General features: G+C 33.5%; 1 protein-coding gene across 1 annotated transcript in view; it reads left to right on the top strand.

Annotated features, from left to right (window-relative positions):
- The window catches only part of LOC100373330 (complement factor B-like), a 30,279-nt gene extending 14,244 nt beyond the window's left edge, over positions 1 to 16,035 (top strand). The window contains exons 9-16 of the mRNA XM_085492400.1: positions 262 to 521; positions 1,246 to 1,387; positions 2,333 to 2,464; positions 3,964 to 4,173; positions 7,254 to 7,381; positions 8,057 to 8,171; positions 9,561 to 9,773; positions 13,956 to 16,035. Of these exons, the coding sequence (XP_085348526.1) occupies positions 262 to 521; positions 1,246 to 1,387; positions 2,333 to 2,464; positions 3,964 to 4,173; positions 7,254 to 7,381; positions 8,057 to 8,171; positions 9,561 to 9,773; positions 13,956 to 14,542 (1,787 nt within the window). The 3' untranslated portion in view covers positions 14,543 to 16,035. The remainder of the gene's footprint in view (positions 1 to 261; positions 522 to 1,245; positions 1,388 to 2,332; positions 2,465 to 3,963; positions 4,174 to 7,253; positions 7,382 to 8,056; positions 8,172 to 9,560; positions 9,774 to 13,955) is intronic.
- Positions 16,036 to 16,237: the final 202 nt, after the last annotated feature.

Genomic DNA, 16,237 nt, shown 5'->3' with positions numbered 1-16,237 from the left:
ACACATCATAGTATTTATGTCTGCATGGTTTCAACTAATTGCAGCAAGTTTTATAGAGCTTTATGATAGAGGACAGACTGTTAAATTTGGTCCAGACAGACATATAGTTTTCTATTTGGTTCAAGTATCAGCAACAAACATATGTTCCGTTCCATAGTTCAATTCATTAAGGCCAGTTTGTATTTTTGATCTTCTCCTAGAAATGTTATAATAGTTAATCATTTTTTTTGAAATAATGCACTATACTTGTTGTATTTTTAGATCCCGATGACTTTGACGATATTAACGAGGTTGCACCTAAACTTGCCAAACATTTTGACACTCTACAACTGTTATCCACTTCAACTTTTAATATAAGTAACACAATCAGCGCAAATTCTTCAGAAGGCCCTGAGGGACGTACAATAGATCTTAACCATGCCGGAGGTCTGGATTTGTACTTTATGCTAGATGCATCTGCTAGCGTTGGGGAAGAAAACTTCAAAATAGGTTTGAACTTCGTCAAGAGGCTTGTTGAGAAGGTATGTATTTATTTTCTTTATTAACATTAATTTTCATGTGAATAAAAATGTGTTATAATGTAATCTGACCCAGAAGTAAACAAACAAGTTTAGGTCAGTTGTCTAACCTAATGATTTCATTTTACATGCCAAACCTGTTTTTATGGCCAGAATCAAAAATGGAGGATACTCAATTAAATTTCCAGCTGCATGCTAAACAAATTTCACCGTACATTGTCATGTACAGGTAATATGAAAATTTCATTTGCAAAATACTTTTGTATAAAAATATGGACCAACATTAATTAAAATAGCCTTTGTCACAACCTTGTCTGTTCTTGTTCTTCAATATATGCTTTTCTTTGTATGAATGCATGTACCGGTTTTACGCTGTGAACCAATTATCTTGAACTGCAAAACAACTTGGGAGCTTTTAATGTCTATCTAGGCTAAATTCGATCGTCATTGATTAAATCACAACACTGATCAACTTTCTTTGATGAAACACAATTGTATACCACGTTTGATCTATTGGAACAGTGTAAATTTGAGATATAAGCAAATTTTTTGTTGAACAAAATGACTGCTAGTCAGACATATTGAATAGAATCGAACACAAATCTACTTATATCTTTGTGAAATATTATATTGCCTCGTTACCAAGTCTGTTAAAATTTGTTACTGATTTCATTATTTGAAGTGGCTGCAGACAATTGATGAAATCAAATTTTGGTTGTTTATTCAGGTGGGAGTATCCGCTGACAAGGGTGGTACACGTGTTGGGGTGCTGACATATGGTTCAGATGTAATTATCAATTTTCATTTATCAGATGATTTAACATCAACTGAATTAGTTGTCCAGGCACTGGATAATATTGACTATGCAAGTAAGTATCTAATTCTATTCATAATATATTATAGTTTAATCGAATAATTCTTGGATAGCAAAGGTGATAGATCTGTACCACATGAGTGTGTTACAGAAACAAAATGGAAGACTACTAGTGTGAACATTGAATCAATTCAGCCAGCTTAATACTAAAATAAATCATTGAATATACTTGTATAAGTGAATCTGCAAATATAAGGGAAAGGCCCTGTAACGGTTGTCTAAAAAACCCGGAACCGGAAACGGACTGGAACGTGAAATTAAAAACATTTCGACATACTGGTTGTTTAATATAAGTGATATTGCATTAATGGATTTAGTTTGTATATTATTAATATCACAGTTTGTAGTTATGTATACACTCATTCTAATAATGTGGATGAAATAATAGGCCAAAAGCGCATGTTTACATGTACGATGTTTCCGCTTGAGGGCGCACTTCACGTTTTGGGTTAATGTGTTACACTTAAGTCCTGTGAGTCCTTTTGCTTACAAATATTTGTAATTTTACGTTCTGGTTCCGGTTCCGGGTTTTTCGGACAACCCCCTGTAACTCATATTAAGATTCTAAATTAAAATTGTTTAACAAAAGTTGTTGTTTTTTTGAGTACACACACTGACCTTCTACCCTGCAAATTGAAGTTAAAGTCAGTATAGTTGTTATATATCTACTATCAAACTAAATTAAAAGGCTAACTTCAAATAAATTATTACTCTATAATATGAGTTCAATGAATAGTGATTATAATGTAATTAAATTTAAGCTTAGATCACCCAAAGATTTTTTATTTTTTGTTTCCTATTCCATGACAGGAATTGAGTCATGTCATTCTTATTTTGCACATCAATTTTCAGTTGCATGCAAACATTTTCTAGGTAGTATATGTGATAAAAAATAACTACAGCTTCATTTTAATTATACAAAAACCTTTTTTTTTTTCAGCTCATCAAGGCAGACGAGGTACAGCTACTAAAGATGCTTTGAAAACTGTACGAGAAATAATGATTCCACAAGCTGCAGCATCACTAGTAGACAGGTCATTTGCCAAGAAGGCACTCTTCCTCATTACTGATGGTTTGTAGTAAATTCTACTCAGTAACTTCATAACATTCACAATTCTACTTAGTAACTTCATAACATTCACAAAGGGATCCTCAATTCACTACACCTAGTTTTTCTCAGTAATGATGATTATTGTCTGGTATCAAAGTCATTACATATTCCTTATTGAATTACAACTAATATTTCATCACCTTGAGTTATTCTAAGATGAAATCACTGTACTTATGTAGCTCAAACTTGATACAAAAGTTTTTCTGATTAAAATAATAATAATAACTTTATTACACTACTATGCCATCAGAGGGCGCAGTATGGTAAATAAAATACAAATCATAAGAAAAAATACAGTAGCTAGACTATAAGATAAAATTAAAAATAAAAGATGTTAAAAGCTTAATAGGAAAAACAAATTAATGATAGTTACAGGATTCTCCCAATGTAGAGGTGATAGCTATCATATACCTGATTTCTGTTTTGCCTTATTTAGAAACTTTGCCAGGGGTATGAAGCACGTCATTATTTTAATGAAATTATCTATTTTATTTAGTTTATTTTTAATTCCTATTTCCTGAAACAGCTCCCCTCTTTCTTTATTGAGAAATTCACAATCTAGGATAAAATGTTGTTCGTCCTCAACTGAATTTGTATTACATTTTTTACAAAATCGCTCATCCGCAGGAATTTTTGGTCGTTGTTGTCTGCCTCTTTCAATTTCTAAATTATGATCACTAAGCCTAAATTTACTCACAATTCTCCGAAGGCTGAAGGCTGCAATAATATCTTTATTGCATTCTTAGAAATACAATCTTCCTATTAGTCTATAGCAATAAAGTTATAAAAGAAAGTTTAGTTAGTTTATAATAAGTTAAAATTAAAATAGCCTGAAACCAATAACTAGAACTACCAAACTAATTTATTAGCATGGTAATTAACACTGCACAGTCCACAATTAAAACAAAGGCAATACATGTGTTTTATACACATAATATATATAATAGTATCTTTCATTCGCTAACCAATCCGACTTTGGGGGAACCGTGGTTAAGGTCCACAGGTGCTCGTGTTCGACCGAGCCTGGTTGATGCCAATATAGCGTATTAAAATTGCCATTTGATAGGGAGATGGCTGCACAGTCCCGTCATGTAGTCACAAACATGAACTTGCAATTTGCACATACAAAAAAAAGTCAGGAGATACAACAGTAACACACAATGTCCGTAGCTGTCACCTGGCACAAAAACATATTTAAAAAAAAAATAATAGTAACTTTATTACACTACTACAGAGGATACAGTATGATAATTAAAACACATCAACGTAAAAAAAGATAAAAAAAAGTGATAATTGATGGGATTATCAATATTCAGCATTGAAAATCCACTTTTTGACGCAACAGGGCATGATACATACACCTGTCAAAAATGTTTACAACAATGTTTACAGCAATGTTAACAATGTTTACAGCAATGTTTACAACAATGTTTACAACAATGTTAACAACAATTTTTTAGGAAAGTCCAACATAGGAGGAGATCCAGCAAATGAAGCTGATAAACTGAAGACGGAATTCCATGTTGATGTACATTGTGTTGGGATTAGTCAAGCCAGCAAAAAACAACTGGTAGATATTGCATCAAAACCATCAAGACAACATCTCTTTTTTATTGAAGATTATGAGAGATTAGAATGGTTGATTAGTGCAATTACAGATGTTGAAGTCGGTGAGTATTAAGTTTCTATTTGTAAGATTGTGCTCATGTGTGAAAATGATTGACTGCATACAAAATGTGAGAGGGTAAAGATGCAGTTATACCTCAAAAGCAATCAAGCATTGAGCCATGTATAGATTTAGACTGTGTGTGTCAAAGGTAGGGTCCATAGTGGGTAACCCATAACACTGCCTTACAGCTTGGTATCACTCATGAGGGTGTGAGTATCAAAGGTAGAGTCCATGGCGGGTAACCCATAACACTGCCTTACAGCTTGGTATCACTCATGAGGGTGTGAGTATCAAAGGTAGGGTCCATGGCGGGTAACCCATAACACTGCCTTACAGCTTGGTATCACTCATGAGGGTGTGAGTATCAAAGGTAGGGTCCATGGCGGGTAACCCATAACACTGCCTTACAGCTTGGTATCACTCATGAGGGTGTGAGTATCAAAGGTAGGGTCCATGGCGGGTAACCCATAACACTGCCTTACAGCTTGGTATCACTCATGAGGGTGTGAGTATCAAAGGTAGGGTCCATGGCGGGTAACCCATAACACTGCCTTACAGCTTGATATCACTCATGGTATCTAGAAGTGACATCATTATTAAACAATATCCAACTATATCATTCAGTTAACAACTGTGATAAATTAACCTCGGCACAAATGAAACAAATTGATTTGGGCATCAAGGATTTATTTCTAACAAAATGGAAAGGTGAGGTCCATAATGATAACCGCACCAAAGCAAATGAGAAAAACAAACTAAGAACATATCGGCTAATCAAATCAGATTTAAAACTTGAGCCATATTTAGTCAAGCTAAAAAACTTTGAACTGCGTAGTGTGCTTACCAAATTTCGTCTTAGTGACCATAGTCTCAAAATTGAAATGGGTCGTCATAAAAAAATCCCACTAAACAACAGGGTTTGTGACATGTGTAACAAAGGTCTAATTGAGGATGAAATGCATTTTCTGCTGGAATGCAACAAATATAATGAGTTGCGTGCCAAACTGTTCAATAAAGCTAAGGATATGATCCCAGCATTTGAAAATAAACCTGCAGAGAAAAAATTCATGGAATTGTTACAGAATGAAAACATTATTATTCCAGTAGCACAGTTCATAAGTAAAAGCTTTGAAGTCAGGAAGCAGGGTCTTACTTGACATCTTAATGCCTGCTGTCAATTTTGTAATTTTATATTAGATTGTATTTTAGAGATTTTGTATTTTTTAGTAATTTAGTGATTGTATTTGTTATTTAGTATATTGTGTTTTTGTTTTGTTTTTTTTATATATATATTTCTCCTTGTACTTTGTGACCATTTTCTTTCCCTCCGGGGATTGTGTAAGAGTCAATAAATAAGTAAATAAATACATGAGGGTGTGTGTGTCAAAGGTAGGGTCTATAGCGGGTAACCCATAACACTGCCTTACAGCTTGGTATCACTCATGAGGGTGTGAGTATCAAAGGTAGACTAGTCCATGGCGGGTAACCCATAACACTGCCTTACAGCTTGGTATCACTCATGAGGGTGTGAGTATCAAAGGTAGGGTCTATAGCGGGTAACCCATAACACTGCCTTACAGCTTGGTATCACTCATGAGGGTGTGAGTATCAAAGGTAGACTAGTCCATGGCGGGTAACCCATAACACTGCCTTACAGCTTGGTATCACCCATGAGGGTGTGAGTATCAAGGGTAGGGTCCATAGAGGGTAACCCATAACACTGCCTTACAGCTTGGTATCACTCATGAGGGTGTGAGTATCAAAGGTAGGGTCCATGGCGGGTAACCCATAACACTGCCTTACAGCTTGGTATCACCCATGAGGGTGTGAGTATCAAAGGTAGGGTCCATGGTGGGTAACCCATAACACTGCCTTACAGCTTGGTATCACCCATGAGGGTGTGAGTATCAAAGGTAGGGTCCATAGAGGGTAACCCATAACACTGCCTTACAGCTTGGTATCACTCATGAGGGTGTGAGTATCAAAGGTAGGGTCCATGGCGGGTAACCCATAACACTGCCTTACAGCTTGGTATCACTCATGAGGGTGTGAGTATCAAAGGTAGGGTCCATGGCGGGTAACCCATAACACTGCCTTACAGCTTGGTATCACTCATAAAGGACCCATGCTGATTGTGATAGCTAGAAGCCATATAAAAATACGGTGATGATTCGAGTACTCATGTAAGTCAAAATAATAATAATAACTTAATTGTCTCCATGTAAAAAGATTAATATATAGGATAATAGTAAAATAATTAAGATATGTATGAATAAGGTAATACAGACAGCTAATGACTATTAGCATAATTGTCAATGCTTATAACAAAGGTGAATATGCATCTAATTTTGGTTTGTGATCTGATTGATAATTTGATTTCATTTTGATTATGGTAAATCATATATTGAAACATTGACCGCAACCATACAGTTCTTGGAGATTTCAATCAAACTGGCTTAGATATGACAATATACATATTTAGTTGAATGTGTATGTGATTTTTAGATTTGTACACAGACAATATATCATATCAGATATTTGCATGTATCACCTAATATTGTTTGTAATTTGGTCATTAAATCAATGTGTCCATAGTAACCAGTTCTCAGAGCTGACTAGACAATATCTATCAAACTTTGTATGATGACAATTATACATTTGGGTTGCAGGTATACAAACATTATTTTTTTCAAGATCAGCTTCAAGATGGCTGTCTGGGGGTCATATTTTAGTCTCCACCTATTTCCCTGGATCATAATTACTGTGTCAAAACTTTCTTTTTAAATTAATCGCAGTAACCTCACATGATTTCAAAATGTCAAAAGCACTTCCTTTATGAAAATTTCACCCTTTGAAGCTCTGAAATCATGCTTCACATCTTTTCTGAATCTTAGCATAGCTGACCATGCTTTTAGTCATATTACTCTATTTTTGGCATAAATAACATTTCCCCTAATTCCAACAGGATCATTAACAATGACTTGTTGTATTATTCGATATACTCTTTCCAATGTTTCTAAGTTTGTTTTTAGTACACTGAAAATCTAAATCTTGTTATAACAATGTGTATATTTTCCCTAGATTATTCTCCATGTGGTCATGCTGGTGATACTAAATTAGATTCTCGTGCTCGGATTGTTGGTGGTAATAATGCTGCAGAGGGTGCCTGGCCATGGCAAGCTGCTATATTTGAAAAGAGAGGAGAACATGTAGGTACTATGTTATCAGTAATGGAATTCGCCCATTCCTCACCATCTTTATGGAATCAATTACCAAATGACATCTGTTCTGCTCCAAATGTTAACATCTTCAAAACCAAACTCAAATCTTACCTGTTTCAGTAAGCCTATCTGTGAAACTAAATGTCATTGGGCATCACTGTGATGGATACTAGGCGCTATATAAACTTATATTTATTTTATTATTTATTATCATGATCTACATTGTAGACCCATTATTGCTATTTAGCAAAAATAGTATGTAGATGTTCTATTTTTACATGTATCTGATTCGCGACTATTTTCTTAACGCATCGCAATCTTATTAGTACAAATTTGGCACCTTTCACGCAAATGTGCAGTAATTAATTCTATCTGTGATATCAAACATTTCAGGTGAGATTGGTAAAAGGTACATTTGGAAAAACAAATCGCTTGCACTGTCATTGTTAAGGGAATAAAAAAACGGTCATGTCCACAGATTCGGTAATAAAACACAAAAGTGTATGATATTGCCGGGATTGATATCACATGGCTTTGTCAGATGGTCTTTACATGATACGTAGGATAAATACACATACAGACAATCTGTATGTAATTGCCATACTTTATAGTTTTACTTAAAATTATAAGGTTTATTAAAAATTTCATCATATTAATTTTCAGAGAGAAATCTTCTGTGGCGGTTCACTGATTAGTCCAAACTGGGTTCTTTCTGCTGCCCATTGTTTTAGGAATTATATTAGAAACATAGATGCCTCGGATATTGAAATTAGACTTGGTAAGTCTTAAATAGTACTGATTTGAAGATTGTTTTTGCCTATAATGTTTAATGGAGTTGCAGAGTAAAATTTGTTCATAGAAGCAGTATGCTCACTCTAAAATGGTGACTACTGATACCACTTGCGTGTATCTAGTCAACTCATAAAATCTTGTATAATTGTATTCAAATTGAAACAAAATGACCGCCATATTCAGTTATTGAACACGTATGCTGAACAACTTTCTATTTTGGCAGGAGTTGTGGACAGAAACGAGAACTAATTGAACTAAGAGTCAAAATGCATTGAAGTCACAGGCTTAGAAACAAAAATATTATATAAAATCCACCAAACTGCAAAGCAATGATTTCTCAAAACGGACATTTAAAATAAAAACTTTCCACCCTGCCAATGTTAAACTTTTTGCTCATTGTGTTGTATATACATGTGAACTTCTAAATTTGTTCTGGAGACAAGTAAGACAAGCAAAGTGAAAAAAATAGATGGAGGCAGCTTGGGTAAACTAGTAGCCATTTGTTAGAATGGATTTTGTTCCTGAGTAATATCTATGCATGAATTAATCTTGTTCAAACTTCACACATACATTTAAGGGGTGTATAGACTTGACTAGTTTAAAACTACATGTATATTGTAAATTTTTATTATTATTATTATTATTATTATTATTATTATTATTATTTGTACCTTATTTTTTTCTGGTGGCATAAATTTATCACATCATATATTCTATTTGGTAACAAAGCGATTATCATTCTTTATTTTGTTTTTTCTTTGGGGGGTGGGGCGTGGGGGTAGACTTGGATTGTGTTTCCGTTTTGAACTGTATACTGTACCATCATTTTTTGTTTGTTTTGTCAATATTTGTTAATGTAAGTGTTTAAAAAAGACATAACAAATTTATAAAAAAAGAAAATTCAAAGGAAATTCTACAGAACATTTTCATGATGGATGTACATACATAAGATCTATTATACCTTGATGCATGTCATTTATTTTTCAGTCTGATTTGATTTTTACAGTTGCTAGCCATGAAAGTTTTTATATAACAAACCGGTATTCTTTCCTGAAATTTGCCAGTCTGTCTTCAAAAAAACATTAAATGTACATATGTATGTTTAATGCTGAAAATAAATTATATGATTTAGAATAAATATGTTTATACTTGTCTACTTTAGGGACTTGTTTACTTTTTCACGACTAGTGAATTTTATTTTTCAGAATGCATTTTAAGTGCTGGACTTTAGATGAGTTCTGACTGGAGCTTTACCCCCCACCCCCACCCCACCCCAGAAATGAAAAGAGCGTATTTTATTATTATTTTGTAATTCAGCTTATATTAATTGTGACTGAGAATGATGTTAACTCTACTATTTCTATATATTTTATAGGTGTAACCAACAGAAGACAAGATGTTAATATCAATCCAAAGGTTCAAGTGTTTGATGTTGATCACCTAATTGTACATAGAGACTTTGATTATGATACTCGTGATGATGATCTTGATTATGACATTGCATTATTACATCTAGATCATCCTGCTGCACTTGGACCATTTGTGAGGACAGTGTGTTTACCAGATACAGATGAGTTTCAACTTCCAGGTACATTTTTGCTAGCAGACTTTGACAAAATTTTTCACCAAAATTTGGAGTGTATTTTACTTCTGAATTTTTCTGAGATATAAATACCAGGTACATTGTAGTTACACTATTTTGCAATTATTCTATAAGGGACTGTGAGATTAATACTGTACATTTTATATTAACTAGGAAATAAGATTCATTTACGACACAAAGCATGAGGCAGTGCAATATACATGAAAAAAAACACAATTTATTTGGCAAAGAGGAAACCACCACAAATGAATGAAGTGTAAATTTAGGGCTGAAAAACGAAAGCTTGTGGTGAAAATAAACTATAGGATCTCAGACCTTCAGACAGATTCATCCCTTGTTTATTAGTCACCTTCATTCACTTGCACTATTTGTACTATGAAAGACGAGGACCACCAGATATTAGTTTTAAAGGGGCAGGTTTCAGGTGGCTGCAGCATGACTGCAATTGAAAGAATGGGCAGTTGGGACTGCGGCCACAAAGTGTTATATATAGTCAACAAGTGATGCATGAGAATATTAGTAGTGGGCTACAACTGCCCTGATTAGAAAATTGATGAAGACTGGCTGAACAGGTATGGTGTACTAGTATACTTGAAATGTTACAAATTCTAAAATACAATAAAAATATAAAATACAAACTTAAAAATCTTGGGTAATAATGAACTGTGTTCACACGAAATAATAAAAAATATTGCAATGATACAAATGCCCAATTTCTGATATCTCCTGGGCAGGGATAAACATGCAATGTTTTAAAGTTAACATATTTAACTTCAAGAGTGGTTGTAGACACTGCAACAATCCCAAGGCTGAGACTTTAAAGCTTCTTCTCTCATTAGCATTAAAACAATCAAGGTAAGATTAGCACGAGAGGACGTTGTCCGATCTGGATGGAATGTTTCAAAGTCGTTCGTAGGCCATCGTCGAAGCAACAACTTCCCTTTTTCAAACAGATTAAATAATTTCAGCGATTTCATTACACATTACATCTTCATTACATCTTACATCTTTCATTACATCTTCAACGAAACTTATTGCCAAATCAACGTACTTCTGCACTCTCCATGAATTTCGTGAGTTGCTATGATCAAGTTAAAGAAAAAACTGTGGTTAATTTCAACAGTTTGCTGGAGTCTGATAAAAAACGTGTCTCAAAAAACACTTTTACATCAGTTTTTTGATTATTTTTTTAGTTCGTAAAAATAGAATCAGTCAATTTTAGAACTATCATGTATTCTATCGGAAAGCTAATTCATTGCTAATGAATATTAATTTATACAAATGACACAATTATTTCAACCAATTGTGTCGTGCAAACCCCCCACCCCCGGAAACAATTATGACCATATACAAAATTGGAGATTAAGTTAGTACATTTTATGCTTTCTTGGCATTGCTCGGTGCTTGACTTCTGAAATTGTGTCATGTAGAATGGCTGTTGTCCAGTTGGATGCATTGTCTTTGTCTAAAGAACATCTGCATGATGTTTTTGTTATCAGATTTGGTGGTTCATAATCAGTTATGTTACAAGTGCTATCAGATGGTGGCACTGGACAAGTTGAATATTCCCATTTGATAGTAGTTTTCTGCCTCTGTGTTAGGTAACAATAGCAGTATTGCTCTTGATGGTGATGTGAAATAGGTGACAGTTGTGTGAATTAGTAAAACCTTTAAGAATGTTTTGCTGATATTGTCCTGAAAAATACTCATTTCAAGATGATATGTTTAATATTTTTGGCATTTTTGGTAAAAAGTGATATCTTTGACTCTGGTTAAAAACCACAAGTCCGATTGCTTTGATATTATACTTATATACGGTAGGTACTACAGGTGGACCTCCCAGATTTGTTCATTTAGTGATGATATCTTCAATTCTCTTATTTTGATGAATACTTTTGGCATTTTTGGTCCGATTGTTTTGATATTATACATATAGGAACCTCATGTGGAGCTATCTCAGCCAGATATAGGCTGCTTGTTATATTTGTTAGCTAAAACAGCATCAACTTTAAGAATGTTAGTTGGTCATTTTTGCCTTGCCTTGGAACCAGTACCATCTTAAGTTCATTATAGTAAAATGCCTATTTGACCTTTGTGTGAAGTCACTGTATGGTAATCAGATCTGTTCAAAGTTTATTTTCAAACAAATTTGTCAGTTTATACTGTGAGCAGTAATCTTCTCAAATAGCTGCATTGGGTTAACTTTGTACTATGTGTATCATTTTATTTCCATTGTGCAACTTGAGTATGTTTTTCCATCTTATTATAATTAGAGCCATCTGGAGTTCATTACTAGAAAATGTCTTCTATTTATACATTAGTTAACATTTGATCTTTGTGAGAAGTCATTGTATGGTAATTAGATCTGGTCAAGGTTAATATTCAAGACCACTGTGGTTAAACATTATAAGATAGTATTTTACTGTAAGCAGTTGTACTCGGTACTGGTCCTTATTGTTCAGTGAAATATTCAAGACCACTGTGGTTAAACATTATAAGATAGTATTCTAAAGTAAGCAGTTGTACTCAGTACTAGTCCTCATTGTTCAGTGAGTTACTATGTGCAATAAGTTTTGTAAAGTTGCTACTATACATGTACAATAAGTTATATCCTAGAGTTCACATAAAATAATTATACTATAAGTTGCTGTAAAGCATATTCAGTATTCTTCAGGAAATAAGTTTTCTAAAGTTATTACTGTACAATCAGTTATATCCTATATATTAAGTCACATAAGATAATTATACTATAAGTTGGCATATATAGTAGTTGTTAACTGAGCAGTACTTGCTAATATCCAGACTATTGAGTTAACTTTGCACAATTATATACGTGCATGTCATTCGACTTAAAAAGTTTTAGACTAAAATGTGAACAAAATCGCAAATACATGCAGGAAAAAAGAGCATGCAAGTCACAGCCTCAACAGTACAGTAAACAAAAAAACCTTGAAGTAAATAGTGGAGTATTTCCTCAGTCAGGAAATCATGTAGAATTAGTCGTTGTTACCCATGAAGTTGATAATGTTATCGATCAATTAATGAACAAATTTAACAGACTAACAAATCAAAGTGAAATATCTTCAAATGTAATGCAATTACTAAATCAGTTTCACCTGTAGCAAAAGAATATTTTGAGTACTGATTGGATAGTTGTTATAAATGGACTCCCTGGTGCTGAGTTACAAAACCTTGGACTTGCATGTTATCAAAATGTTATATACAAGTATTAATACATACTCCAGCATTTGCGAGCTACATTCTTCCCAAATCAAAAACCCAGCAATGCAGAAAAAATAAAACACCATCTTGTTTGTTACCGGTATGTGAATGGGAATCATTTATAATCCAGATGTATTTGGGTGACAACAGTTACAGTTACAGAAATACATTAAATGTACAGAATTATTTAATCCTCTTGTAGAAAATGATGCCCATGAGTTTCTTGTGATTATATTTGATATATTAGAACAATGTGACGTAAACAGTAATAATATGCCATTACATACTTTACAAAGTATATTTATGGGTATCTATCAAAACACTGTGCATATCAGAATGTTGAACCATTCACTGTTTTACAACTTCCTATCACATATTCTAGTAATAATGAACCAGTTTCTATTTCAAATTGCCTTAATGATTATTTTAGTGGAGAAACAATACATGAATTATTCGTATAGTCATTGCAACAAAGTTCATGAGATTGTAAAAAATGTGACCAATCAAGTATTACCACCATACCTTGTTATACAGTTGAAACATTTTTCAAATTTGGGGAATAAGATAGAGACAGCTGTCAGTTATTCAATAAATTTAAACATGTCTGAGTATGTAAGCAACAGTTACTATTGTAATACTGCATACAAGTTACATTTGTATATGGTGTAATAGTACATCAGTCTAATCCATTACATTACTATGCCTGTATTAAAGCATCTGATAATAACTGGTATGTATAGCTTGGAATGATTATTGGTAGTAAGAAAAATTATGTTATAAAATTTCACTATTTCAAGAATTTAGCCAATTCCTGGTCTCAACTTAACCAGTTGTATCAACTATTCCCTTGCGGGCAAGGTTTCAATAGTTTTGCTATGTTTTTATCTAATTTAGTTTTGATGAGTTTGTGTGTCAAATATACATTATTTTTTTTATTTTTTGTAGATGAATTATTAACCCCCCAAAAATATATGGTTGTTACTGGTTATGGTCATGAAATAGCTAGAGATCCACGTGATCCAAGACGTCAATTTGCTGAGAGCCTTAAACAAATAGCCATTCCTTTACAAGAAGATGATGTATGCAAACGAAGTCTTAGACCTGTCAATCTTGAACCCGATTTCACTACTAGAATGTTTTGTGCAGGATTTGGTGGACTTACACCAGAAGACAGACGAGGTGAAGGTGAAGGCGGAATTAGAGATTCTTGCCAGGGTGATTCTGGAGGTCCGGCTGTGCGGGAAATGGTAGACAGACGTGATAACTCTTATCGGTTTGTCCAGATAGGAATTGTCAGCTGGGGTCATGGTTGTGCTCAAGAAGGTCAATATGGTTATTATACAAACATACCATTGTTAATAGGATGGTTACGTCAAAATATTAACAACTTTGAACTAAATCAACCAGAGGAAGCTGTTTTTGATTTAGCTGGTGCAGTGGATGAAATTCCAATTGAAGCTGAAGATGTTATTGAAGCTGCTGTGGATGATGGACTTGAAGTGGTTGAAGCAGCTGTAGTTGATGGGCAATAGTATATCAGTAATGCTATACTACCGTATACCAATGATTAACCTTATGAAAACGTGGCCAATGTTACAGATATTCTTGGCTTATGCACTTCAATTTAGATGTTTGATAATGATGAGTAATTTATTTTGGAATAATCAACATAGTATAATCAAGTATATTTCTACCTTTTTACAAAAATGTAGTACATTTTTGACATGAAGCTCACAAACCATCCATTTTAATCTCTATAGCTTTAAATGAGACATTACACTAATACATGTATATGTGGAGGAGCTTTGTGACAATTAATGCTGTGCTGCAGCTGAGGCAATATTGAGGCTAACAATTTAAGACCTGTGCAGCTATGGGTCTATGGTAGCTGCATGTGCAGGAATTGTGTGGAAATGAGGCTACAGCTGTGGCAATATTGAGGCTAACAATACCCAGTAGACAGCAAAGCCTACATTATCGTAAGGAATCATACAGTAAACTACTGGACATTAGTCGAATTATTGGTATCACAATACTTGGTAAACATCTACTTCTCTTGATTATGGAACTCTGTATGTACAGACAGTTTTTACGTTTGAGACAATCTATTTTAACTAATACCAGTAAGTCATATATTTTGTGAGTACAATGTTGTAGATTTTCAATTAACTGATTTAAACTACTTATAACACTGATAATATTGCCATGTTAATTAACACCACACTTAATACATACTTTCTCTCTGATAATTCAATTTGTTGGAATCACACATGAAATGTATGAACTACGAGGTGATCAGTTATGACATTACATTTGATATAGTTTAGGCGTCATTTTAGCCATATTTGAATATCTTATCCATAATGTGTAAAGCATACACAATGTGAAACTTGATCCTGTCTGATCAGTTCACATATTGTATGACCTGCAAATGTGAATAGGTGCAGGTACATTCAGAGTAATGATGCATATATCCCAGAATAATTGAATATAATATTTGAATGAACATGTATTCTAATCTTTGTGAATATTTTATCATTAAAAAATATAGTATACTTTGGCATTGCGATTGCTAATCCTTGTCAGGCTTATTTACATATTAGAAAAAATATATTTTTGATCAGAATTGAGATACAAAGTCATATTCCACATATTATCTCCATCAATTATCACATTTTGTACTTTATATACAGCAAATGTATTTTTTTTTTGATTATGAAATATTTATATTCCTTTCATTTTATTTCATTTTATTCAATACACAGATCAACTAACAAACCTGGATATAATTACATTGTATTACCGACAGTCATCATAAAGACAACAACAACTAGAATAAATATGTAACAAGTGACATACCGGGGGTAATGGTTGAAATAGATACATGAATATCATAGTGGTTAAACCACAGTGCCTCTATCCAGATAGAGGGACTGTGGTTAAACGAATAACCTTGTCTTTGTTTACATTGTATTATAACTGTCTCCACACATATGTTATATTAAATAAATTCAATAGTACTCAAGTAGTAGATTCATCAACTCTGATTCAAGTATGAAATTAGTAACATGTTTCCCTAATGTCACAAAAGGAACTAATCTAATACACCATGTAGAAGTCCTTGCAAGGTACATGTATAACAAGTATCTAAAAAAAACGGTTGCGGTATATCATTTTCATCTAAAATCAAAAATATTGTCCCAAAGTGAACAAATCTGCCAAAGGTC

The sequence above is a fragment of the Saccoglossus kowalevskii genome, chromosome 17, assembly GCF_978046115.1.
Source record: "Saccoglossus kowalevskii chromosome 17, keSacKowa6.1, whole genome shotgun sequence".
NCBI classification, from domain to species: Eukaryota; Metazoa; Hemichordata; class Enteropneusta; family Harrimaniidae; genus Saccoglossus; species Saccoglossus kowalevskii.
Note: the sequence above shows the minus strand (reverse complement) of the source record. Positions and strands in the feature narration are given on the sequence as shown.